The sequence below is a fragment of the Oryzias melastigma genome, linkage group LG17, assembly GCF_002922805.2.
Source record: "Oryzias melastigma strain HK-1 linkage group LG17, ASM292280v2, whole genome shotgun sequence".
NCBI lineage: Eukaryota > Metazoa > Chordata > Actinopteri > Beloniformes > Adrianichthyidae > Oryzias > Oryzias melastigma.
The window spans coordinates 3405918-3432812 of NC_050528.1; the positions used below are offsets into that span (position 1 = coordinate 3405918).

The following is a 26895-nucleotide window of genomic DNA, read 5'->3' on the forward strand; positions in this document are numbered from 1 at the left end:
TGTTGGATCAGGAGCAGATAAAAGCCTGCGGTCTGCAAAAGCTCAGGTTTGTGACTCAGGTTTGAGACTTTATGAGCTGTCAAGAGCCACCAAAGTCTCTCTGCTCAGCAACAATTCTAAATCATCCACATGCAGACAAATAGATCCATGAACGACTTCATTTTCCTCATCTGAGCTGGAATCTGGATCTAAACTGTGCAGCTGGATTGTATCGATATTTCTCTACATCACATGAGTCAAAGTCAAGGCCCGGGGGCCGGATCCGGCCCTCCAGGTAATTCTATCGGCCCTCCAGATCATTCTATTTTATTGTTATTAATAACCCGATGTTATCTTGTGCTCATTTCTAACTTATATAATTTTGACAAAATATATATTTTTGGACAGTAAAATATTGAAAGTTATTTAAGGTTTAAGTTGATTTATTTTGGAATAATATTCCTGCCTTTTTATTATTCATAATTATGTTAAAAAGTTACAATTTTTTTTTATTTTAAAAATTGTCATTCTGCTAGCTTTTTGGACTATTTTGTCATCTACTAAGATTTTTTTGGCTATTTTGGCATTCAGCTAATTTATTTCAGCTACATGCTAGCTGTTTTGGCTAACGGGCTTTTGTTTAAGTTTTTTAGGCTGTTTTGGAGTTAGGTTGATATTTACACGCCAGCTGTTTTGGCTAATTTATGCTTTTTTGTTTTTTTAGGTTATTTGGAAGACTTTTTTAACCTACATGTTAGCTTTTTTGGCTAACTTAGGTTTTTGTTTATTTTTATGCTAATTTGGCATTTAGCTAATATTTTTGCTGGCTATCAGCTTCAGCGTTTTCAACTATCAGAACTAGCTAACTAACTTCAACTAGCATCTTCAGTAGCCAAATTCAGCTTACAGCATTCACACTAGCATTATCACAGGTAATGTTATATATCTAGTTCATAATTATGTTAAAAAGTTAAACTTTTAACTTTTTTAAAATTTCGTTTAAAATGTTCAATAAATGTTTATGCTGTTCGGCATAAATCAAAGGAATGCTGGGATATCGATGTAGAATTACTTCTGCACCGACAGTCCGACCCACAACCCAGAAGGGAATTTCTAATGAAGTCATGCTGCCCCACAGAAGCTATGTCCATAGAGAACGGCATAGGATTTTAAATTTAGCCCAAAGCGTCATTATTATAATTAAAAAACAATGAGATGACTTTTAAAGAGATAAAAAATATAGTTATAGTGAGGCTTATATGTTAAAAAAGAAAAAAAAAAAAACAGAAAAAAAAAAGTTGATTCTCTTTAAAAACATTTTGTTTCAATTGTAAAGTTCTGTTTGTAATTGTCCATCTTTCCACATCATTTATTGTTTGGTAATTTATTTCTTGATCATCAATGACGGTGGCTGTAGAAAAAGAGATTTTTCTGAGTTTTTATTTCTATTTTGTTTATTGTGCAGTAAGCAATAAAAAAGACAATTACTGTCGTATTTTCCAGCACATTTGCTGCGTCTCTGCTCTGTGAGGAGGACTGACGCAAGCTGCTGTGAACAATTAGCCATTAGGTCGACGTTTCTGTTTACTGAATTGAAGTGAAACAGAGAAAGAGACACTGGAAGAGTCTTTTATGGAAAAAAAATATTTTTTTTTTAAAAGATAGAAAACTTCTGGGAATTATTTTTTAGGAAATAAAGCGATATTTTTCCTCCTTTCCCTCCAGTGTTCTATGTTTTCTTGTCCTCCAGTAAGAGTTTTTCCATCTCTGGTTGAGATCCTGCAGCCTCACCGTGGACATGGAGCAGTGGTCCAGAGTCTCATCTGCAAACAGCACTGCGTCCTTAATGAACACGGCGCTGGCTCTCAGGACGAACGAAGAGAAGAGGTTGATGTGGATGTAGTTTCTGGTGCAGTGGAACTTCCTGTGTTTGGAAAAAAACAAAGAGCACAGGACACTACCTTCTAAATAGTTTATATTTTATGATAAACACCCTTTTCTGTGGCAAACATTCGTTTGGAGGCGTGTAATAATTCATCCGAACTCCAGGCTGTTCCATGTAAACATGAAGCCTCCAGGCTTCAGATTGAAGCTGTAATCCTCTCTCTGTGCGAGCATGCTGGGAAATTTCCCTCACGCTGGGCTGAATCTGCATGCGTCTGCTGAGGGCTTACCTGAAGGCGGCAAACACCACGATGGCGGTAATGAGGGAGATGAGCGAGGTGGCGTAGCCTACAGTGTACACCTGTCTGAATGTGTAGAGGTAGCTCGTCTGGAGACGGAGGAGAACAAAACAACACAATTAACCGTTTAAAACTGAAAATCCATAAAAATAGATTTTTTTTTTTTTAAAACATCTCTTTTCTTCAAAGTCCTGCTCCCATTATATCTTTTGATCTGTTTTTAAAGCATTCCCAGAGTTTTTTTTAATTATAATTATGACGTTTTTAGCCAAAATCAAACAATCTGTGTCGTTTTCTGGGACATAGTTTCTGCAGAGCGGCATAAATTCATTCGAAATTCACTCCTGAGTTGTGGGCGAAACCATAGGCGACCCAGTCCCCTCTTCCCATCACCCATCTGTTTACATGCTCTTCCACTAGGTTACAGCCTCTTGTCAGCTAACTTGTTTAAACCAGTTTTTCTCTAATTTTTATGCTAATTCTATATGCTAGTTTAGCTGTTATTTGATGTTTTGTCCCTTGATTTTCTTTAATTTTGTGTTTCTGTTATTCATTGTACTACACAAAAGCCTCAGTATTTATGTGCGGTAATTCAGACATTGCCCAACTTTGGTTTGTTTCTGTCAATTTTGTTCATTAGTTTGAGTTTTGTCTCGTGATTCCCTCAACCACAATTAAAATATAAATGCATAAAAATAAAAGTGTGTGCCATAATTTTAACCAGATTTTTTTTATCTGCTCCTGATTCACAACAATTTGATTAAATAAAGACTCAGCCCTCCATCAGAAAAAGGCCACAAGTTAAAAACACAATTTTCCTCAGAGGTCTTTAAAACAAATGTTGCTAGTTTCGCTGCTTAGCTGCCAATTCTCCTTTGCTAGCTTTGCTGCTCAGCTTTCAGTTCTCAGTCGCTAGATTTTGCTGCTCAGCTAGCGTTTCTGGGCCACTAGTTTTGCTGCTCAGTTCGCAATGCTCGGCTGCTAGCCCCGCCGCTCGGCTGCTAGCCCCGCCGCTCTATAAGCAATGCTCAGCCGCTAACCTCGCCGCTCAGTTAGCTGAGCCGCTAGCCTTAGCCGTTGGTACAACCAGCGTAGGGATGGCTAGGGCTACTTAAGGCGGTGTGCACATCAATTTGTTTTTGTGGGTGAAACGCGGACATGCTGTTGAGGCCGGCTCTACTGATGTCATCAGATGGGTGGTACCTACAAGGAGCGAAAGGCGGAGCCTCAGAGATCCAAGTGTCTTCCGGATAGTAACAAAAACTAAAAAAAAAAAATCTCCAACAAAAATAACTAATTTTTCATTTCTAATTTGTTCTTTAGTGTGCCCAAAGGTAATGCATGATCACATATATGGATATAGTCTGAAAGACTTAAGAAAAGCGTGGTACGGCCCCTTAATTTAAAAAAAAAAGTGTTCTTACCTCAGATTCAGGCTCATTATCGTCACTAAAATCACACGCTTCGTCATAGGGTGGATACATGTCCGACCAGCCGTCGACATTACAGTTCCTGTACACAAATCCTGATGATCAGACAACAAAAAAGGACAGAAAACAGTTTAGTGATTCAACCAGCTGTGGTACCGCTCACATTTTGATGCAACTCAAAGGAAATATATTGTTTATTGTCCATTTTAAATGAAAAGTTTGGGTTTATTGAAAAAGACTCCTTCAAAATTTGGATGCAAACTCCTACCCAGCCAGCAAAGCCAGATAGGCCTCATATTGTTTAAAATTGGGCAGAAAATGTGGCCCCCAATGGGTTTGCCCACGTTGACTTAAGTGGACACTCAGTGGGTTGGTTCGCTATGCTATCCACCTCGCAAACTCGCTAGCTCACTACAGTGGAGCTTGTTAGCTCAATACAGCAGAGCTCGCTAGCTCAGTAGAGTAGAGATTGACCACTGCTTACTGAGCTGCAAAGCTAGCAGCTAAGCACTGCTACAGCGGAGCTCGCTAGCTCAAAAAAGCAGAGTTATCTAGTGTGCTAAAGATGAGCTTGCTAGCTTACTACAGCAGAGGTCGCTAGCATGCTGCAGTGTAGCTTGCTAGCATCCTATAGTGGAGTTTGTTAGCTTGCTACAGAAAAGCTAACAAGCACGCCGGACGGCTGGCTAGCGTAGCGAGCTGACCCACTGAGTCCATACTTAAGTCGATGTGTGCAAACACAGGTGGAGCCACCACAGAAACTGTGGACAAACCCATTTGGGGCCACATTTTCTGCCCAACTTTAAACCATATGGGGCCCATTGGCCTTGCTGGCTGGGTACTGGTGATTGTTTGTGTCTCCAGGCGCCAGACGACAGTCAAAGGACAGATCTCAGGGTTCATAAAGAATCAGAATATTGAATCTCTGTGTTGATGGGATGTGAAATGGCCTCTCTTTATAGCTGCACACAGACGTTTCAGTTTTTTTTAGCTTCTGCTTTGCTCAGCCTATGAGCCGATGCTCTTTATCTTTTGAATTGTCTTTTTTTACTTTGCTGCGGCTGATTCGACCATTTAATGCTCTAGAAATGTTCAGAGGAAGAATGACTTTCCTCCCAAAGACGGTAAACACGAGTGCCCTTGAAATGCCTCGAAACGCCCTCTGGACATTATTGACTTTGGCCCTTTCTGGTCTCTAAGTGCTGCAGTCAGTCAGAGAACATCTGATGCTTTCATGGCTGCTTAAGTCCTGCCTGACATCCATTTGGAAGCAGCAGGTGTCAGGGGAAGGTTGTCAGCTGGATCTCTGGCTGCAGAGCTGCGGGACCGGTTATCAGCATGTGTGTCGGGAGCTTCCCAGAATCCCGGCAGGAGAATTTCTTCTCTGGAAGTGAGACTCAAACGATCTGCATTTCAAAATGAGCTGCACTCTCCATCCCGCTGAAGGATGATGGGACGTAACTCACACAACGATCCTGACCTTAACCTTCGAATTGCCGTTACGATCCAATCACAGTGACAGAACGGGGGAGCAGCTATCGCCGCTTGAAATATGAGCCGCATGTCTTTGGATATTTGTGGAGGTAAAAACAGACGAACAAAGAAACAAGGAAAAGCAAACAAACATGAATAATTCATGTTCAGGCCTTATCGGCTTGAATCAGAGCCTCAAACATCACACAGATGATTAACGGTGGCAGCAAAGAATCCATCATGAACAGGAAGTTTGCCTCCGTCGTCATGGAAACCGCCTCACCTTGATTGCTGGAAAAATGCTGGAAGACTTCCGAACAGGACAGGTTCACCACCTGACCCACTTCAGCTTTTAACCAGCATCCGATCTCGTCCCACTCCGTTCTACATCCTGCAAGGACAAGAGGCGGAGCCACAGCAGGGTCACAACGACGACACTGCACCAACAAACACGACAGAGAGGACCGCCACCATCTTTCACTTTTAACAAGCTTCAAAACGAGATCTGTTGTTGCACATCGTGACATTTTTCTAAATGTTATTTTGTGCTTCATCTCCATCCGCCTCACAAAGACTCCGACATGTGTGCACCTCCGGGTGGGAGTCGGATAAATTGGATGATCCGGGAGCTTTTGGTTGCTTTGCCTCTGATGTGTTGGATCGGTTTTTCGGCCTCTCCACGATACTGTCCAAACTCATTTCATGCTGAATAAAAGAAAGCCTTAAAAATGGTAGTTTTTCATGCAATAAAGCACAAACGCACACCACCGGCGTGCCTTAAAGACCAGTTCTGTAATTTGAACGGCAGTCTTTTGTCATATTTTCCAGAACCGGAGGCTGCGCTGCTCTGAATAGAACACACAGTCGAAGTAGAAATTGGATTCTGTGTCCGTGATATCCAAGAGTCCCTTGTGTTGGAGTAAAAATGAACAATAATGGATTGTGGATACCTCCAAGCTGTTTGAAAGCCTGGGTAGGACGATTTAAGGTGGTATTTTTGAGAGAAAAAACATGAAGGGATGTCCAAAGTAATCCTTTTCTTAATTCCTTCAGATTTTAGCAAAAGACGGTTCCTGATGTCGTTTTGTGAGGATTAGAGATAACAAGCGTTTTCCTCAAACTGCAATAAAAAAATGCTTCCACTGATCTGCTTTATGTTATTAAAACATGTATGTTTTGGAGTTTCTGGACAGACTTCCATACATTCAGGTCAAGAACTGTGACAACAAACAGTGGAGCAAATGTGTTTTTGATCTGATTTTGTAGGTTCTCCCGATTAAAAAGATGGTCGGTTCATTCGAAGAGTGAGAAAAAGAAAGTCAAGGAATCAACTGTTGATAATTTATATACATATTCCAGTTAGAGAAAGAAGTATCTGATCTCCTACTAACCAGAAAGAGTTCTGGATCACACAGACTCTCCTGATCAGTTGAAGTCACCTGTGTGAACTAATCACCTGTAGAGAGTCAGACTCCAAACTCTACTAAATTAAGGGATTTAAGAGTGGAATGGACGTGTTTCAAATGGGCAGACAGCTGGTTCCACTTGTAGCAGGTTTATTAGTTCAGGCAGGAGCTAAGCACAGCTGAAAGTCCACAGAGCTAAATCAGGGTCAAACAGACAGAGGTCAACCACGAGATGCAACACAATCTCATCCCCAACTCTTTTTGATGTTTTGGGTGTCCCCAAGTTGTCATCTTTTGACGTGCTGGCTGTTCGTAAAGTCAAGGGTCCGCAACCATTGGGATGCAGTACCGCATGCCCACTGGTTCTCTGGACATGTCCAGTACCAGTACCCTGACCATAACCCGGTACTGGTTTGCGCCTGATACTGCATCCGAGTCCAGTACCGGTTCTGGTCCGGTGTTGGGTTAGGGTACCGGTGTGCTATGTGTTGCTGTCCTGGACCAGTTCTGGTTCACAGCCCAGAGGTTGGGGACCCGTGATTTAATGGGAACCGCCAAGTATGTCGAAAAATGACAACTTGGGGACACCCAAAACGTCAAATTGTGACCTTGGGAGTTGAAATGTGTTGGAGCATGGGACAATCAAAAAAAGAGAGTAGAGATGTCAGAGTCCAGACGAGGGTCAGGGCAGGCAGCAAGCAAACAGAGGAAGCAGAGTCAGAACCAGAAGATCAGGTCCAGATAGAAACGCTCAGTAATGCAGGCAGGGTGTCACAAAACAATACTTGGTACTGAGTTTGGCGTTGAGTGCTGCTTACGAAGCAGGTGGGTGATTGTCAGAATGGAGTCAGGTGAGTAAGAACTCTGGAGACTGCTCCTGCTGGTGACCAGAGAGGGAGTCACAGCTCTGACTCCTGACAGGACTACTGAACCATCAACTACAAGCTGGGGGTCAACTGTTGCTGCCAAAATACAACATGACCATCAATCCACCTGTAGGTGTGCGCCCAATGAGGCAAATCTCTTTGTGATTTTGGGCTATATAAATAAAATTGAAATTGAATTGTGGGGCTCATGGAGCTCATGGCATCAACTCAACTGTTTGGAGGAAGAAAAACGCTGCTGATACCCCACTGTCAAGCATGGAAGTGGAAGCATCATGCTTTGTTTTTTTTCTGCAGAAGACAATTTTACTGTTGGGATGGGAGGATGTGGGGTCAAATCCTGAGTGAGAACCTCTTTCCCTCCACTTTAAATGGGTCTTCCAATAGGATAGAGACCCAAAACATACAACCAAGACAACCAATGAATGTCTGAAGGAGCAGCACATGAAGGTCATGGAGCGGTCCAGCCAGTCTCTGGACCTCCATCCTATAGGAAGCCTGTGGAGAGAGCTGAAGATCAGAGATGCTAACCAGCATTTAGAAGTCATTTGTAAAGAAGATTGGACCAGAATTCCTCCTGATACATCCAGAAACCTGATCATCAACTATAATAAACATCTGAAACTCTGTACTGATAATAAACTACTAAGCAAAAGGGTTCAAATACACATTTCCTTCAATGAAATACAAATATATAAACTCTTTAAATTTGATTCGTATTTCCTCCACTGTAAATGTCTGTATCACAAAGTAAAGTGAGGTAAAATCAGTTCATCGAATATTTTGACAAACAAACATTCAATTATCAAAAAGCTGTTTATCTCATTTGTTTTATGCTTCAGAGAATTTCTTCCATTTTGCGTCATGAACGTCCAAAACACATTTCTCTCCAATCAGAGCGTCTGCTGGCGTCTGCGTTTTAATTAGATTTTTCCACAGCTAAATCACAACAGATAAGGAAACGATAATAGTGCTGTGTTTGTGCAGACAAAGATTAACTGCTGACATTTAGCTGAGACACGGCGGTCTGAGTCAAATGTGCATTATTCTCCCCGTTCCTTCTGATAAACGAACAAATGGAATCTATTCTTCACCTTTCCTCTGAAACATGTCAGCAGTTTCTGTGTGATCGGGGGTCTTTAGGCGAGTGAGGTCGGATTGTTTACCCCAGCGACTTGTGCGGACGGCCGTCACTTTGAATCGTGGCGCCGTGATGCTGCAGGTGACAGCAGCACTAACACTTCCACATGTTGCACTATTCATGTCCTCACGGCGGCTTCATCGTGTCATGCATTTTTAATAGTGTCTCAGGGTAGATCGACTCAGAAACTACTGGGGGGAGTTTCATGGAACTTAGCACAGATTATCCTGCTGCCCTGAAGATTTAACAAAACAACAATGATGGCTCGTCGCCTCAGATTGTGTCTTTAAAAATGTGCTAATAGTCTGTCATGAGGTCCATTTCATGAGCCCCTGAAGACGCTTACTCTAAAAAAGATTTAAATTTACTCAACATGAATGTAGTAACTCGTGCGCACAGGATACTAACCGGTGCGCACGAGATACTAACCGATGTGATACAAGATACTAACCAGTGCGCACGAGATACTAACCGATGCGCATGAGATACTAACTGGTGTGCACGAAATAGTAACTTGTGGGCACGAGATACTAACCCGTGCGATACAAGATACTAACTGGTGTGCAAGAGATAGCAACTGGTGCAATATGAGATACAAACTGGTACGCATGAAATAGTAACTTGTGGGCATGAGTTACTAACTGGTGCACACGAGATAGTAAGTGGTTTGCACAAGATAGTTACTGCTGCGCATGAGATACTTACTGGTTTGCGCGAAATAGTAACTGGTGCGCACAAGATATTAATTTGTGTGCAAGAGACAGTAACAAGTTTTTGCTAAAATATTAACACCATTTTTAAATGAAAATGGAGTTTTTGGTATTTTAACGTCTCATTTTTCTCATAAGGTAGGACATTGAGCAGAGAATTTAAGACTAAAACTGCATTTCTGTTTTTTGAAACAAGACCTCCATTCACAGATGAAAATCTTGCTTAAAAATATTATGTAAAAGAAAAAAAAACAAAACAAAAAAAAACTTCCTAAGTAAGTTTTTTTCAAGATCAAATGACTTAAGAGATTTAAAATATTACTAGCAAGTAAGTTTAGTCTAAAATGAAGTAATAAATTAAAATCCTTGTAGAGTTTTGTGCTTTTTCTGTGTAATGAGATTATTTAACAAATCACTTGTTTGGGAAGCTCTGAGTCATGTGCATTTAAATAATTAAATGTTTTACAAACATTCGTCACTATAGGAAATGAGCCTGTATCTCAATATCTATGTTCTGGGAAGACCTAATAAAAGCTGACATTCAGTCATGCCGGAGAACGCAGCGGCGACAGTTTAAACCACATAAATAACGTCGTGTGAAAGTCGGTCAGTTACAGAAACGGTTCTCCAGGCTTCACTCAGACTTTGGAGCAATGCAGTCCTCCCAAACAAGACTTTCAAACACAAATTTAACACAGAAATCCTCTTTTGAAATAACTCAAAGTTAATTAGCACCAAAGTCGCCAAAGCTTGTTAAACCTCTGCCGGTAAGAAGCCTCTTGTTGTGATGGAAGAAGCCTATTGTGGAAATGATGGTAAGAAGCTTAAAAGTGGCAGTGAAGGGCGGTTTGGAAAACAAAGGAAGTGGTAATAAGCTTGCAGTTCATGTGTGTAGGTGTTCAGGCAGAGATAAAAACTAATTACATTTATTTAATCTAAGGAGGATTTCCGCATTTCAGTTTGTAGAGCAGGAGTGTCAAACTCAGTCACAACGGGCCAAAATCCAAAACACACTTTAGATCGCGGGACGAACAGGATAAACATTTATTGAACATTTATTTATCTAAAACTACATTTTTAAAACTTTAAAACTGTACATGCTAGTTTTTTGGCTAATTTAGGCTATTTTTTAGGATATTTTTGAGTTTAGCTAATATTTCAGCTATATGCTAGCTTGTTTGGTTAATTTAGTTTTTAGGTTATTAGGAGTTAGCTATTTTTTTTAGTTAATAGCAAGCTGTTTTAGCTAATTTAAAACTGTAACTTTTTAACAATTATGACCTAGATATATAGTATTACCTGCGATAATGCTAGTGTGAATGCTGTAAGATGAATTTGTCCTCTGAAGATGCTGAAATTGATAGTTAAAAACGCTGAAGCAGCTAAAATATTAGCTAACTGCAAAACAGCCTAAAACCTTTTTAAAAAGCCTAAATTAGCCAAAACAGCTAGAATGTAGCTGAAATATAAGCTAAACTCCAAAATAACCTAAGAAAAATGTAAAAAGCCTAAATTGGCTGAAACAGCTAAGTATTAACCTATGGTATTAACTGAAAAAATAGCTAAACTCCTAAATAATCTAAAAACTAAAAAAAAAAAAAAAATTAACCAAATGTAGCGGAAATTTTAATTAAACTCCAAAATAACCTTAAAAAATTAAAAACCTAAATTAGTCAAAAAGCTATTATGTAGCTGAAATATTAGCTAAACTAAAAACTATCCTAAAAAATAGCCTTAATTAGTCAAAACAGTTAGCATGTAGCTGAAACATTAGCTTAACTCCAAAACAGTCCAAATATCTAGAACAATGCCAATTAAAAAAAATGTTAAAACTGTAACTTTTTAACATAATTATGAATAATAGAAAATGCAGGAATACTTTTCCAGAATAAATCAACTTAAACCTTAGATAACTTTCAATTTTTTACCCTCTATAAAAATGTATTTTGTCAAAAACTTTCCATTAATGACAATAAATGAAATGATCTGAAGGGCCGGATAGAATTACCCGGATCCGGCCCCCGGGCCTTGACTTTGACATGCTGTAGATATTTGTAGAAATGTGAGTTTTCTCTGGAGGAAGCGTCTTTCTGCAGTAGCTGGAAGTTCCAGGTTTACATAAACTGGTTTCATGTCAACAAAAAACCTAAAAGACGCAGAAACAGCATCTTTGAGTGACTTTATGGAGCCACATTAATGCCTCTTTTCATGGGAGGAACATACATTAGCCTCATCCTCTGAACAGATGCAGCTGCAGCATGAACAACATCAGAGGAGCAGGCCCCATTTAATCACTGGAGCTCGCCAGCCGTTTTCTGACGTGACGAAGACCTGAATCAAAGAGTTTTCCTGTAATGAAGCAAATGAATTAATTCAGAGGGAAGCGGCTGCCGCTGCCTGCCGACATTTCAGCGAGCAGCACGAGTCTAATGCAGAAATCGAGGAGCGGTGACCAAACCGGGACGCGTTCAGCACGGCGGATCTGGCTGACGGCAGGAATCAGAACCGGAGCGAGGCTCAGCGCGCTGACAGGACGTGGGCGGCGCAGCAAACAATAACCGTGGGTGTTCTGATCACAGGATGTGGATTCCCCTCATCTCTGTTTACCCACATTCATCGGAACTTTCTAAAGAAACGTTTATGAAGATAATCCGGATTACAAGTTTGATTTGTTGCTGCAAAAAACAAAAATTTGTTTTTTTATTTTATTATTATGTTCCAGGTTAGGGATGAGTAAATGGGGATGAACATATTTTTTTTATTTGTGTATTTATGTGGTACTAATTGGTTTATATTGATGTGGTTATTTATGCTGTATACACCGTTTTTCACCGTGTCTTTTGCAGTACTTACTTCATGTAAGAACAACAAAAAGACAACATGTAAATACCCAGTAGGTACTATGTAAAAACCCAGAGTGTAACGCATAAATACCCAGTAGGTACCATATAAGTCTGCATCCACTGAGCGGTCCGAACCAAACTGGACCTGTATTTGGAGCGTTTCCATTACAAAATGGAACCATTGAGCAGAACCGACTGGTACCATTTTCGGTCGTAGGTCCACAGGAAAAAAGAAATGAACCAGTGAGGGCGGAGCTTCTGTCATCACACGATGTAACCCATTGATTGGTGGAAAGATTTTACGACAACAGCAAATGTCCGACCAGCGCTTTTCCAAACTCAAGATCCAAACCAAAAGTTCTGTCTTGTTTTCAGCTGGATTCTTCTTCCAAAGAATGTTAAAATTCTAAACCGGTCCGGTCTGGACCGCTGGAAACGAGGCTAAATATTACCACAGAAGTACACAGCAAGTACCATGTAAGTATGCAGTAGGTCCCACAAAAAGTACCACGTAAATACTCTGTAAACTCTGTAAACTCTGTACTGTAAAAAGAAGCGTTACCATGTATAGTTTAAAGATATTTTAAACTTTGGATGATTAGTAGTGAATCGACTGGAGAACAAAATAACTAAAAATCAAAATGAGTGAAAGAAATACACTCATATATTTTCCAGTAATGCAATATTCATTAAAGCCCCACTCCGATCATCTTCTGATCTATTTTCAAAGCCTTCCCAGTCCCCTTTTAATCAAAGTGTTGTTTTCTAGGACATAGTTTCTGCAGAGCAGCAGGAGTTCATTAGAAATTCACCTCTGTGTTGTGGGTGGGGCCGCTGCTGCAGAGAAACCCCGCCCCCATTCTTGTTACTGAGAGCTCGAAGCAGGGAGCCTTTGGCCCCGCCCAGCATGTTTTCTATGCAACAATTACGATATTTGGTGTTTTGGTTACGTTAGGGCACAAAGTCACGGCACAATATTCCTGCCTTTTTATTATTCAGAATTGTGTTAAAAAGTTAAAAATGGGCATTCTTCCAGCTTTTTGAACTTTTTGGAATTTACTATAATTTTTTATGCTGTTTTGGAGTTTAGCTAATATTTCAGCTACATGCTAGCTGTTTTTGGATCATTTTGGCTTTTCTTTTAAAGTTTTTTTTAGGTTGTTTCGAAGTTAGGCTAATATTTACATATATTAGCTGTTTTGGGTCATTTAGTTTTTTTCAAGTTTTTTTAGGATATTTTGAACTGTAGCTATTTTTTCCGCTACATGCTAGCTGTTTTGGCTAACTTGAGCTTTTTTCAGTGTTTTGTGTTGTTTTGGAGTTTAGCTAATATTTCAGCTACATGCTAGCTGCTTTGGCTAACCTCCGTTTCTTCCAGTTATTTAGACTAATTTAGCATTTAGTTAATATTTTAGCTGGCTATCAGCTTCAGTGTTTTCAGCTATCAAATTCAGCTCACAGCATTCACTCTAGCATTATTATCACAGGTAATGCCATTTATCTAGTTCATAATTATGTTGAAAAGTTACAGTTTTAAAGTTTTAAAAGCATAGTTTTAGAGTTTTCAATAAATGTTAATCCTGTTCGGCCCGTGACCTAAGGTGTGTTTTGGATTTTGGCCCCTCGTGTGATTTACTTCGACACCCACTGCGTTAGTGGATTTTTAGTTTTTTTTTTTTTTTTACTGTTTCTCCTGTTGTGATGTCATCATTTTAGGGGCGTGGCCTTTATATGCCAAAAATTCATTTTCACCAGGTACTATGGTGCATGTAAATTTGGGTGAGTATATGGATGAGTCTGTTTGGTGGGGGAGACATTTTTGCAGTAAGAAAGCTAATCTGGTTCTTGTGGTTCAGGAACATAAATGACAGAAATCAAATGATAAACAATCCAGTTGTCAGTTGTGAATCCTCTGTTTACCTGACGGAGCAAGCACAGGTGCAGAGGCAGAGGCTGTAAAAACATTATGGATTTTCTCAATGTTCTGGCTCACCGGGATTTTTCCTGGTTACCCAGCGGTTTGCACACAGCAGATGTGAGGAGCGGTCCATCTTAGAGGTGGAAATTCTTCACCTTAATCTGCATTTTAAAGGATCAAAAGTCAAATTTTCTCTGAATGAACCTTTAAACTAAAGGAGACATATGATGCACAAATAGCCTCCTGTCTCCATCACTCTCTCGAGAACAGCAGAAGCCATGAATTATGGACGTACAGTCTCTCTTTGAGTGACATCTTCAAGCTAAAAACTACATGAAACTTTCAACACTTGGGGGGGGAAAAAAATGAAAAAAAAAATCTCCCATTCCCTGCTTGACAAAACTTTCAGAGATTGCCTGAAATGACTTGTCAAGCAGGTGATTATTCAGCTCAAACGTATCTTTCTGATTGCTTTCTTTCTTTCTTTCTCCACTCTACTGTCTCCATTCGTGGGCTTTGGCTGGCTCTGGGGAAAGCTACACTTTGCACTCGAATGTCTCACCTCATTTAAGATTAACAAGGTTTTCCTGCTTGTAGGAAATGACTTTGAGCAGACAAAGACAGGAGAACAGAGGGATGTTGTCATTCATTACAGCGTTAACCCATTCTAGACTTCACAGATCTATACTGCCCATCCTGAATTTCTGTTTAGCCTCCAAAAGGAGACACTTTTTATGAATCAAAGGGGATTTAATGGAGCTAATTACAACCAGGAGTCCCTGATAATAACTATAATTTGGGCAGAGTGAGATTTCAGCACCGCGTGAGTCTCCAGCTCTGCATGATCACATGTGACCTGCGCTGCCGGCGCCGCCGTCTAAACACGCCGACGCCCCGATTTCGACAGCAAAATTAATCAACAGTAATTTCTCTGCATAATGGCAGGGAGACGACAGCTCCGTACCTGAGTGTTAAGCAGCTTCAGCGTTCATTAATGTCAAATTAGGCTGGAAATGCTCAAGTCCCACTCTCTCCCAGTGAGGATCACGGTGGCGTTCCAGAATAATTCCCCAAAAAACTTGTTTTGGAGACACTTCAGCCTGACAAGAGATGTCAGGTTTTCCCCTTTTTGACTAAATTTATTCCTCCAGCGTGAAGGACAAACAGGTTCTACTGCATGATGCAGAAACGCTGTCAACAGCAAAAACATTGACTGTAAGTTTGTCAATTTGTGCCTTGAGAGTCCCTAGAAACCCAACAATGAGCAGAACAGATCTGTGTTGTTTCTCAGACATTAACAAACCAGACATGAATGTACTTATTGTGTGATTGCTTAGTAAGCATTCAAACTGTAGGGATTCTCCCGCTCCTTTCCATACGTTATTCTGCATGTAAAAACTCAATCAGACTTTCAGTGATTTCTGCAATGTTGGTATCAAAATGTTCAACTCGTTCACAACATTGATGGTCGTATTTTTGGTATTCATACATTTTATAGTTTTGAAATATTGAACAAAATATGCCCCATAGGAAATGAATGAAAAGGTCTACAAATTTTGAAATTTTAAGTAGATTATCAACAAACCTTTAAATATATTCATGGACTATGTTTTCATCTTAGAGTAATTTTCAGAAAAATTGGTGTGTAGCTAATATTTTAGCAGCATGCTAACATTTTTGGCTCATTTGTTATCTACTGAAGTTTTTTTAGGCTAATTTACAGTTTAGCTTCTATTTTAGCAACATGCTAACGTTTTGACCAATTTAGTTTATTAACGAATTTTACGCTATTTTGGAGTTTAGCTAGTATTTAAGCAATGTGGTAGCATTTTTGGCTAATTTGGCCTCTACTGATGTTTTTGTGCTAATTTTGAGTTTAGCTAATATTTTAGCAACATGCTAACGTTTTTGACAAATTTAGTTTACTGAGGAATTTTAGGCTATTTGGAGTTTAGCTAATATTTAAGCAACACACTAAATATTTTTGCAAAATTGGTATGTATTAGTGATTTTTAAACAATTTTTCAGATATTCGGCGCTCTATTATTGTTCATAGATATTTCCAATCTTCTGCAAATTCAACATTTTGCAAATAGCTTTTGCATTTTCAGAAAATCCCTTCAGCAATTAACGTAAATTGCGTCACCATTTTCTTCTAAAGCATTCACACCAGCATTATCGCTGGTAATGCTACTGTTCTCTTTTCTTATCACATTTATTCTCCATCGTAAGAAAAATGCCACACATACATGTTAAAACTCAAAAAAACAGAATTTTCATTAGAGGAGGGTTTTAAAGTGACCACAAAAACTGTTTTTGAGGCTTTAAAACTCATTTTTAAAAGACATTTTTAAGATATTAAACAGTTTGTTCTTTAACAAACTAGTATGTCCATTAAAATGCTGAAAGAAGAAAACAATCTGGTGATTATCATCTGGATTAATCAAAACTGGTTTGATGTGGTTCTTGATATCAGGATCTTTGATTGGTCTTTGCTTTATAATTGGTTGTCTGGGGAACTTTTTAACTAATAATTGTGTTTTTGTGACAGTTTTAAACATTCTTTAAAAACTGAGCTCATTGTTGTAGAAAAAACAGAAAACAATCTTAATAAAACAATTGTATATGTTAAAAAAACACCCTTTAACTTGTTAGATGATATCCTTAAAGGCCAATAACAGGATTGTTCAAAGCTTATTTGAACTGAAAAAAGTCCCATTTTGGTTTAGACATTGTTTATTTTTAACCAAATCAGAATTAAAACAAAAAAAAAGAACAGAAATGTCCACATAGATAAATCAAACTTGGGCTAATTAGTCATGAATTGATTGGTAAAACATGCCCAGACATCCACACGTAAATAATTCAATTATAATTACTCTTAATGATAAGTGGACCTATCAGCTCTACAGGACACATTGAAACCATTAAATATTAAGTTATTTTAAAAAAAGACAGTTTACTTTTATTCATTTATGTCTCTTAAAATCTATTTTTATGACACATTTGAACCTTTAAAGATCTGAAGATGTGTTTTCAAACACCCAGCTGACAGGATCTTTTGCTTCATTGAGGCTTCATGAGTGCGTAACAAACACGCGGCAGTGGCGGGATCAGCACGCGCGGACTCACCGCTGTGGTCGCTTCGGTTTCGCGCCTCGGTCCTCCTCCTCTGACTGCAAACCTCTCGAGCCCTCAGGTGCTGGGAGATGATGGCGCAATCCGGATGAATTGCTTCTCCCTGGAAATAAAGACGCAAGCGTGCGTCAGACTCGCGCGCGAGGCTGTTCCTTCTCGCAGCAGTTCGTGCGTAAATGTGAGGAAAACGGGGCTCAGAAACCGTTTCTTCCCAAAACTACAATAGTTTGGCAGTGGGCGTGTTGACACCCAGTTCCTAAAATAGCTGCGGCCTGATGGGAAGTTGTCTTTTGTCAGGATGTCTTCTGCAAAGTCACGCGCAAAGCAATCAAACTCCCCCGTGCAGCCCCGCGAATCCTCCCGCTGATTCCGTCTCTGATTGATCACAGCCTCGAAGGATGCAGGTGGAAGGGAAACTGCTAATTAGTGTCAACAGCAGAATGATGGACGGCGGGTTATTTTCTGCCCATGTGTGGCGCGTGCCCCAAATAGCCAGTGAAGGGCAGCTGAGAAAAAAGGTTAATAGAATTAGAGCTGAGATGTCATTGGGAATAAAGGAGATGGTTTCCTCAGGAACAAGGGGGAAAAGCTAAAAGGAGAACTTTTGATCTAGTTTGATGCGCCTTCAGCGCTCAGATTCTAGTGGAAGCATGAAGGGAAGCGTCACTCACCATCGGGCTGGACCACAGCTGGAGATACAGGATGAGCAGCGTGACTTTCTCATGTCGACCTCTGAGCCCCCGGCTGGACATTTCCATCCTTCACCGATCCCCTTTAACGCCTCATCTGCGATGTTTGCGCAAAACCAGGTTTCGCTTCCTCCTGTTTGGTCTTCCAGCCGCCGAGAGAAAAAGGTCCGTGATGCTTCCCGCGAGCTGCAAACTTGAGGGAGAGGAGAGGAGCGCGGCTGCAGCACATCTGCTGCTGCTGCTGCCGCTGCCGCTGCTGCGTAAAAGCAGTTCCGTGACTCTCCATTCACGCGGCGGGGACGCCTCTCCAACGGAGCGACGGTGACCTCATTTCAAGTTCACGGGGTCGGTTTAGGAACGAGGCGAACTTTGACAGTAGCTCATGTTCAGAATGTTCATTTTAAGATTATTAATCCCTAAAACACGTGTGTCAAAGTCAAGGCCCGGGGGCCGGATCCGGCTCTCAGGGTAATATCCGCCTCTCCAGATCATTTTATTTTATTGTTATTGATGACCCAATATTTATGTTAAAAAGTTACGGTTTAAAAGTTTTAAGAAATTAGCATTCTGTTAGCTTTTTTGACTATTTTGGCATTTACTAAGATTTTTTAGGATAGTTAGAAGCTATTTTTTCAGCTACATGCTAGCTGTTTTGTGTAACCTAAGTTTTTTTGTAGCACTGTCTATCAGCTCAGTGATTTCAGCTATCAGCCACAGCATTTTTAGCTATCAATTTCAGCATCTTCAGCTATCAGAACTAGAATCTTCATCAGCCAAATTCAGCTTACAGCATTCACACTAGCGTTATCACAGGTAATGCTCTATATCTAGTTCATAACAATGTTAAAAAGTTACAGTTTTTAAGTTTTAAAAATGCTGTTTTAGAGTGTTCATTACATATTTATCCTGTTCGACCTCAGGTGTGTTTTGGATTTTGGTCCCTTGTGCGATTGAGTTTGACACTCCTGATCTAAAAGAAGCAAAACTTTTTAATAAAAATACAGCTTTTAATTCTAACAGGTTATGTTTTGAATCCCAAAACAAAACAGGAAAGTTGTAAAATTGTCTAAAGATTAAATTGCATAAAATTGTCTAGACAAATCATTTGCCGTGCATGGTGGTGGGAGTGTGATGGTGTTTATTTGTTGAGCAAACCTAATGACTGCGTGTTGTAAAATCACCACTGGATTAAATAAATGAAATAATGAATAACTTAATAAACTACTCACAATAAGAGGGGTACATTGTTATTTACATGTACATAAAACTTCCCTTTGATATTACTAACAATGAATGAAAAGAAACCCTCCAAAAACTACGAGAATTACAAAAGAAAAAAACAACAACAACAGATTTAGCGGTTTGGGGGGCCCAGGTGAGCAATAGCATGGGGACCCTCTGCAACAGTTTTATTATTTATTTATTTTAATTTTTACCAAGGGTGAAATATCTGTGTTGCTGGTCTACTTTTGGACAGGATCAATGTCAAGATTCAACTGATTTGATAAGAAAACTGATAAAAACTTGACAAATTTTATTTACTCGGAAAGACATTAATCACTCACTTCCAGGAAGAAATGACAATTTTCTGCATTTTCTTTAGTAAGTCAAGTTTTACCAAAGGAGGCAAAAGAAACAAAAATACTTGAATAAATGAACAGTTAGAAACTTCCCAGCATAGAAAAATCCAAAATCAGATAAACATAATAAAGTCATTCATTTACATTAAATAAGGCCATTTTTGTCTGCAAAATCAGAATAAAAACAGAGCTGGAATTCTAGCGTTCACCTCGGGGGCCCCCCTAGAGACTTGGGGGCCCCAGGCGATCGCCTACATTTGCCTAATGTTAAGTCCGCCCCTGTATGGGGTTCAGGTCAGAGGTCATTGCTGCCTGTACATACGAGCCACTCCCACTTTCTGAAGTCCAGCTGTGACAGTTCTGGCACAATGTGGTGGAGCGATATCATCCATGACCAGAAAGATGGGGTGTTCTGGTGGAAGTGGGGATGATGGTTCTGTGATGAGGAAGGAACCTGCAGTGATTGGACCGTCTACAAACAGTGGGTGTGGCCCCGGAGCCTCATGTGGCTCTTTTACCTTTATCTCTATTGTGGCTCCTTGGGTAGCGTAAAATGTTTTTAAAAACTTTAAAAAGTAACTGTAAAGGAAAAAGTAAGTAAGTAGTAAATAAATAAAAAAAAGTAAATTAACTTAAACTTTATTCAACTCATTCCCAAACAGTTGAAGAACTGTATGAATCATTCAATGAGGATCCTAACGACGGTCACCGTAATTCTTCATCAATCCTTTGTAGTTTATAAACATCATACTGACTAATTTTTTACTTCATTTTGAGCTTCATTTATCACAGAAAATCCATTTACTGTCAATAAGCACAACCAGAATTAAAAGTATATTATATTATAGTCCATTGGATTATAAAACAAATGTTCGATTTTTGATAAAATTCCACAATTTTTAGTGTTCTTCGTGATTTTAATACATGGTAGGGGTCACTTCATTAGCTCTAATTTAGCTTTTGTTGGTTATATTTATGAATTTGTGGCTGAAATGCAGGAGGAACAATAAAATAAACAGTTTTTATCACTTCCTACTACATTTGCTGTATTGATGTGATCTTGTAGGATGTATTTTATTTTGAAAGGAAGTCATGTAAAGCTCTATTAAAAGTTATGAACGATTTCCTTTTTTAAGCTGTTTTCTCTTCATGTTGATGTTTTGTTTATGCCGAATAAATAAATAAACACAATGGTTTCTATAAATGTATCATGTCAGTAGCAAATAACATGAATATAAATCAGAATCTTATTTTCTAAAGGCTGAGCGAAGACTTTATCACTCCTGAGGGTTGGCGAGAAATCGACTCGGATGGCTCTTTAAGTGGCGGAGGTTGCAGACCCCTGGTTACACTCTGACTGATGACCTCTGTCCAGACTGTTGCTCCTCCTCCACCAAAGAGAACCCCGGAGACCACGTTGACCTCGGCGCATCGCTCACCTCGCCTTCTCCCTCATCTCTGCAAAGTGAAAAATGTGATGATCTTTTCAAACTCCAGAAAAAACAGACTTTTAACTGAAGTCAAAGCTGATCTCTGATCAAAACAATCTGATGAATAAAGCGGAGTAGAAAGAATTCTGTCAGAAAATGGGTTCCTATTTTTAGATGTACAGAACAAATCCACACCTGCAGATTTAATTGCACTTGTAATCACCTGATTTGTGCTCGCAGATTTGTTGATGCTTTCACGTTTCAACACAACGCACCAAACAGCTGTGAGTTCTCTGCAACCGAGACACAAGCGCCATTGATGTCACATTTAAGAGCAAATTGAAACTTTTTTAGAACCACAATAATATTTAAACACAAAAGAAAGACCTGAACTTTAATTTGATTTATACATTTTTAGGGCAGCTTTTCTCTTGTTAAAACATGTGCAATAAATCATCACACATTCAGAGGCCTCACTCTTCCTCACTGGACTTCTGACGTGGTTCTAGGATGGGCTTTATTCCTTAATGTGTCATCAGACTGCGCAGCGGAACATTATATGTGAAAACCTCTTTTATGGTTGAATGCAGAAATAATACGGTTTGACAATTCAGCTTAGATTTAGCTGCAAATGGGCACAAATCGGAGGAGCAGAAACACGTTTCTTTACATAAAAAGCATTCTCACATTTAGGATCAGAATTTTGAAGTACGTAAAGCCACAAAACGACATGCGAAACATTTTTTTGACAGGTAGGTTAGCCTTAAATCCAAACCACAGGATCCACTCATAAACTGCTCCACCAGAGCAAAAGATTGGCTTCCAAAAACGCGTAGTAACAAGAGACGTGAGCGGGAGAGGAAACGGAGACATTTGAATACGTCAGAGACAGAGTGATTGTAAGTATTCAAGGGTTAATAACTGTTAACTTTTACTGCTTTTTTTAATCCTACAGAAGTTTTTATGGGAAAGTTTTATACTGTGGTAATTTGTGGTTAAAAGCTTCTCCAGACATTTAATTAGAAAATAAATAGCTGCGTAATTTTGTTTTTAATTGCTGTAAAGCACTTTGCATTACTTTTGTCTGAAAAGTCTTTTGTAAATAAAGTTTAATTTGATTAGTGGGAGTTGTTTAAACAGGATTAAATGGATTCAAGGAAGACAACAAAGTTTACATACAGTTTCTACAATTACAATTTTCTATTTCATTTAAGTTTAGCTGAGAGTTACAGCACGCGTGTGTAAATGTATGTACTGAGAGGATTTAATTAAGAGGTGGTGGACAAAAAAATAATAAAACAAAACAAACAACATAAAGCAAAAGATCAAAAGAGAAAAAATAATAATAAAAAATGTTTTTATTAATTTATTGATTAATTTCTCCTTATTATTATTTTTTATTAATAATTATAATAATGATTTGTTTCTTTTTTATTTTTTTAAATTTTGTTTTATTTTTGTTATTTATGTATTATTCATTCATTGATGTTGTGTGCATGTACACTTTAAATAACGGATTACTCCAGGCAGCTGATTTAATCAACGCTAAGTCTCTTTAGTGAATCCACCGCTTAGACTTCTGGGAAATGAAGTTATTGAAACTGGGACATACCACTCCGAGAAGTGGATTTTATTTTGCACATTAATTCCTTCCGTCTACATACATTTTTATCCATTTTGTTATTTTTCTTAAGTTTTTAACTTTGTAAAAGTTTCTTTCTCTTTCTTAGAAATACATTAGATGACTATAAATACGTCGAAAGCGTCTCTTCCCTCCCCCCTCCGAAGCGGAAGATTACCCGTCGTCCTCTCGGGCCAGTCCTCTTCTGCCGTTGGATTCCGGTTGTGACCGCACGCCGTGTTGTTACCGGGCCATAAAACATCAAGTAAACCCAAAAGTAAGTTCCACAAAGTTGTGCTTGTAAAAGTTGTGAACACTTTTAGAAGTTTAAGGTTTGTTAAACTCACAAACTGAGCTGACGTCAGCTGTTTGGCGCCACGTGGCCAACTTAACTACAAGTTGGTGAGGCTGTCAGAAAAAAACTGCAGCAAAGCTTGAACTGCAAACATGAAGAACTTTTTACTGGTATTCCTATTTATATGCACAGTTTAATTATTTTTTTTTGCTAATTTTGTTACCTTTCCCCCGTGATTTTATTTATTTTTTTAGTTTAAATTAAACTTTTCTCACTTTTTAATTTTGTTTAACCTTGTTAACAAATTACAGCCTCAAGTTACCAGGGTGAGCTTAGGTGTCGATTTTTTTTTTTAATTAACAAATTTATGGTGAATCTGAAGAGTTGAAAGAAGCACCCATTTAAAATCCCGCTCTGATGAAAATAGTTTTTTTAAATGTTTCTTTTAGAATTTTGCTCACGGCTAAGGACATTATATAAAGAAAATTAAGTTTTAAATTGTAATTCTGAGTATTTCTTTATTCAAATCGTTGAGAATCAGGAGCAGATGGAAAAAATGACATTTGAAAATCCTGTAACAGTGAAGTAGGGGATACAGTCGCCATAAGCTCTCTGCTCCGCCCCATTCTGATGCATCCCTTGCAGACCAATAGGTCCATGAACGTCTTTGGTTTCCTTGTCTGAGCTGGAATTTGGATCCAAATTGTACAGCTTTATGTCACCATTTTTGCAATGTAAGGTTGGGAGAGGCTGTTAGCTAGTGAGAGAAAGTTTAAAGGGCTTATATCAAGCTATTTTAAGCCTTTCACAGTAAACTAAATTCATATATATAATAATATATTACATTTGTAACACTAAAGGACTTTTTTTTTTTTAATGAAATCTGAGTTATTTAAACCCGCTTTTTTCCTACCCAGACGTAAGACCCCTCAATCTCTAAGGTTCCGCCTTTCACTTGTTGTGGGTGTCGCCCATTTCATGATGTAAACTTGGAGCCGGTTAGGTAGCGCGTCTGCGTTTCATCCACTAAAACAAACAATATCCAGACGTCTGCAAAGATGGATTTGCATAAATAGTGAGAGCATTTTCACAATCACCGGTAGGTCCGTGGAGAAAGTTCGTGTTCTAGGATGGGGTCCAAGCTGGTAGTGCAGACTCTTCCTTTAAAGGGGCTGTTCCCCACTTTGTGACATCACAGTGTGAGGACCTCCTCGTTTCATGGGTTGGGAGGGGCTGGTGCTCATAGTGCACAATTTTAGAGGAATGCTAGAAATGTGTCAACATATTGCTTTGAGGTTATTGGGTTTTTTGTGAAGATTTAACAATTTAATAGACTTGAAAGCTCTAAAAAGTTGGTCTTGGGTGAAATGAGCCCTTTCAAGAAAGGATGATGGGAAGTCAGGGCAGTGTTACTCTGCACCACATCTGTAATTTCTAACGAACTCCTGCTGTTCTGCAGAAACTCTGTCCAAGAAGATGACAGATTTGATTGATTTTTGGCCAAAAATAGTATAATCTAAGACCACAGGAAATTATTCAAAAATGGATCAAAAGAATGGTTGGATTGGGACTTTAACACAAGTTACCCACAATGCAACTGTTTGTTCTGAAAGTGTTTTTTTTCCCAGAAGTGTTAACATTTTTGTATTTTTTTTTTTAAGTTTTGACTTTTCATATTAAGATCAGAGCATCTATGAGTATTTGACCATCAATAACAAATTAACTGGCACCTGAGAACTTATGTAGGTTTACTGGAGTAATGCATTTACTATATTTAGTTTTTTGTCTCAGTCCAATAGTATATTTTTGTATTCAGAGTTTAAAACATTGCATTAAAACATTTTATGTTTTAATGCACAAATATAAACAACACATTTTATTATTCAGTCCAACAGCAGAGAAGTAAGCTTCATTTTTTAAGCCGATTTCACACACGTGATTTGAAGTGCAAACATCTGTCAGCATTAAAATAAAAAATAGGCACTTATGTTCCCATCTGAAGTGACACACTTTCTCTGCCCAGGTTGACTTCACTGGCTGTTGCTAGGGAAACCTGTCACCTCTAATACAACAGCAGTTTCCTCATTAATTAGACTGTTGTGTCCGGAAGAATTAGCCCTGTTCAGTTTCACGGAAAAACGCTCAGAAGCTGCAGATGAGCCAACCTGCTTCAGGCAGAAACATCAACAGATGATCCCTGTTTTGTTATTGAGGAAACACTGAAACTTCAAAAAGTAGAAGTTTGTTTTTGTTTAAGTGGTCGTGTATTACAAAATCCGAATTCTTCCTCTATCCCTACCCCTGCATGTAGCCCTCTGAACGAAGAGTTATTGAGAAATCGTGTCTTCAAATTCCGACGGTACTACCACTCGTCGGCTGTTAGCGCGGAGCTGCTAGCACTACATAGGTCGGTCCTATAACTTCAAAAACTCATTACTTGCATTTAAATGTAAACGTCTGTGCTTCAGAGTAGGGCTGGCTGGGTTAATAAAATTGATTTGAATCAATTTAAGCTTAATAAATCAAAAATCAATTCATAAAACATATGAATCGATTTAGCACATAAAGCTAAATCTAATTGTTTTACTGACATATTTTACAGTATGTGAACTGTATCAGATTAATATAAATATATTCAAATTACATAGTAGATTTTTATGTAATTTAATGTATTTTTGCACAAATGTGTATAAATGTGTAAACTTAAAATTGACTTGAATTAAAGAAGCAAAAGAATAAAAAAAAATCAGAATCAAATCAATTAGGCTCCTGTGAATCGAATTGTTTTTTGAAATTATAATCGATACTCAGCTCTACTTCAAAGAACACCCACGTGAAGACATGCACTTCTCCTCACAAGCACAGCGTGACGCGGAACTCCTTTCTCTGCAGGGGTTAGCCCTTAACCCTTGTTCTATCTTATAGGGCCCAGATGACCCGACCCTTATATTTATGTGTGATCCCTCCCATGGCAAAGGTGGACAAAGATGGACAGGATCTTAAGTCTTTTACCGATACCAGTGAAGCAAAAAAATCCAGATGACCCACTTTAATATAAACATGCCTAGGGTTGCACAAGGGTTACAAAATTACTTAGGACAATCCTACCCCTCCAAATGCCCCTACAATTGGAGGGATAGGGGGAAGCCGTAGAGGAGGAATTCAGATTTGGCCTTTGCCTGTCTTACGAGATTGTTTTTTTGGCAAGTTGAGATTACTTTACTGCCGCAATAGTTTGTTCTCTTCATTTGTGTTGAAATGGGTCATAGGAACTGGACTTTTTCAAGGAAAAATTCCAGTTCCTATGACTTCAAGACATCACCTGAATGAGAATCTTCACCAACTTTCTCTTCATTTATCACCACATTCCCTAACCAAAGCCTTCTAATCGGTCTACCATCCTATCATCATCAGCTCCACACTCCCTTAGTGTTTCAAATTCACTGTGATGCTTTTAACCGGCATGACGCTCACCTCGCGCCGAGCTAATGACCCGAGCGTCCCATCTGTTACTCTTGTCTTGTCCCGGAAACGCCCTGACGCACAGATGGACCAAAGTCGTCCGCAGAAAGGGATTCCTCCAACTGCGGTGCCCGTTGGGTCTCCTGCTCAAGGCACTCCTCGATCCGTGGAGCGAGGAATCATCAGCGGAGACAACGTCCAGTTCGGAAGGGTGCGACGCCGCTCCCACCTGTCCCAGTCTGAGAGTTCGGGTGCTGAAGACGAGCGACTGGGCTCCTCAGTGGAGGGCGGTTGTTCCTATGGTCGCAGTCCCGTCCTGCAGGCCATGCAAGAGGAGGGAGTCCTCTACAACCTGAGGTCCTTTGAGCAAGCCGAGAGCCCCCGTCAGGGGCAGCTGGCCTCCAATGGCAGCGTGCCACTGTCCTTCTCTCCACGGAGCCCGAACGCCAGAGGCCCCCTGGGAGTCCACTACAGACGCACCAATGGTCAAAAGCAAGACGAGGGCCAAAGCATCCCCACTGTGAAGGCGTCCGGTACTCCCCACCGCCACCTCAGCGGAGGACGCCACCGCACCTCCTCTGAGTCCGATCAAGGAGGCAAAGGCAGCAAAGGGCCGCACGCGAGGAAGAGAGGCCTGTCCGAGACGAAAACCAAGCCCAGGTTGGACAAGTGTGGCATCTTTGACTTGAGGAATGGGGAAGAGATGATGTGTG

General features: G+C 39.5%; 2 protein-coding genes and 1 long non-coding RNA gene across 5 annotated transcripts in view; 1 reads left to right on the forward strand and 2 right to left on the reverse strand.

Moving 5' to 3' along the window:
• Positions 1 to 18004, reverse strand: part of ghrhra (growth hormone releasing hormone receptor a) — a 35563-nt gene extending 17559 nt beyond the window's left edge. The window contains exons 1-6 of one of the 2 annotated variants that reach the window (XM_024274346.2): positions 17777 to 18004; positions 17100 to 17208; positions 5349 to 5456; positions 3587 to 3687; positions 2154 to 2251; positions 1771 to 1903 (exon numbers count right to left, since the gene is read on the reverse strand). In XM_024274346.2, the coding sequence (XP_024130114.1) occupies positions 1771 to 1903; positions 2154 to 2251; positions 3587 to 3687; positions 5349 to 5456; positions 17100 to 17208; positions 17777 to 17863 (636 nt within the window). In that variant the 5' untranslated portion in view covers positions 17864 to 18004. Of the gene's footprint in view, positions 1 to 1770; positions 1904 to 2153; positions 2252 to 3586; positions 3688 to 5348; positions 5457 to 14042; positions 14129 to 17099; positions 17511 to 17776 lie in introns of those variants that run through there. The other variant, XM_036216419.1, reaches the window with a different exon arrangement.
• Positions 18005 to 20621: 2617 nt separating this feature from the next.
• Positions 20622 to 21084, reverse strand: LOC112147761. The gene is made up of 2 exons (XR_002919525.1): positions 21028 to 21084; positions 20622 to 20832 (listed from the first exon to the last, which is right to left on the reverse strand). It is a non-coding gene; the product is annotated as an uncharacterized LOC112147761 (long non-coding RNA).
• A 1378-nt stretch (positions 21085 to 22462) lies between these two features.
• The window catches only part of eef1da (eukaryotic translation elongation factor 1 delta a (guanine nucleotide exchange protein)), a 10542-nt gene continuing 6109 nt past the window's right edge, over positions 22463 to 26895 (forward strand). The window contains exons 1-2 of one of the 2 annotated variants that reach the window (XM_036216210.1): positions 22463 to 22702; positions 26268 to 26842. In XM_036216210.1, the coding sequence (XP_036072103.1) occupies positions 26268 to 26842 (575 nt within the window). In that variant the 5' untranslated portion in view covers positions 22463 to 22702. The remainder of the gene's footprint in view (positions 22703 to 26267; positions 26843 to 26895) is intronic. The other variant, XM_024273433.2, reaches the window with a different exon arrangement.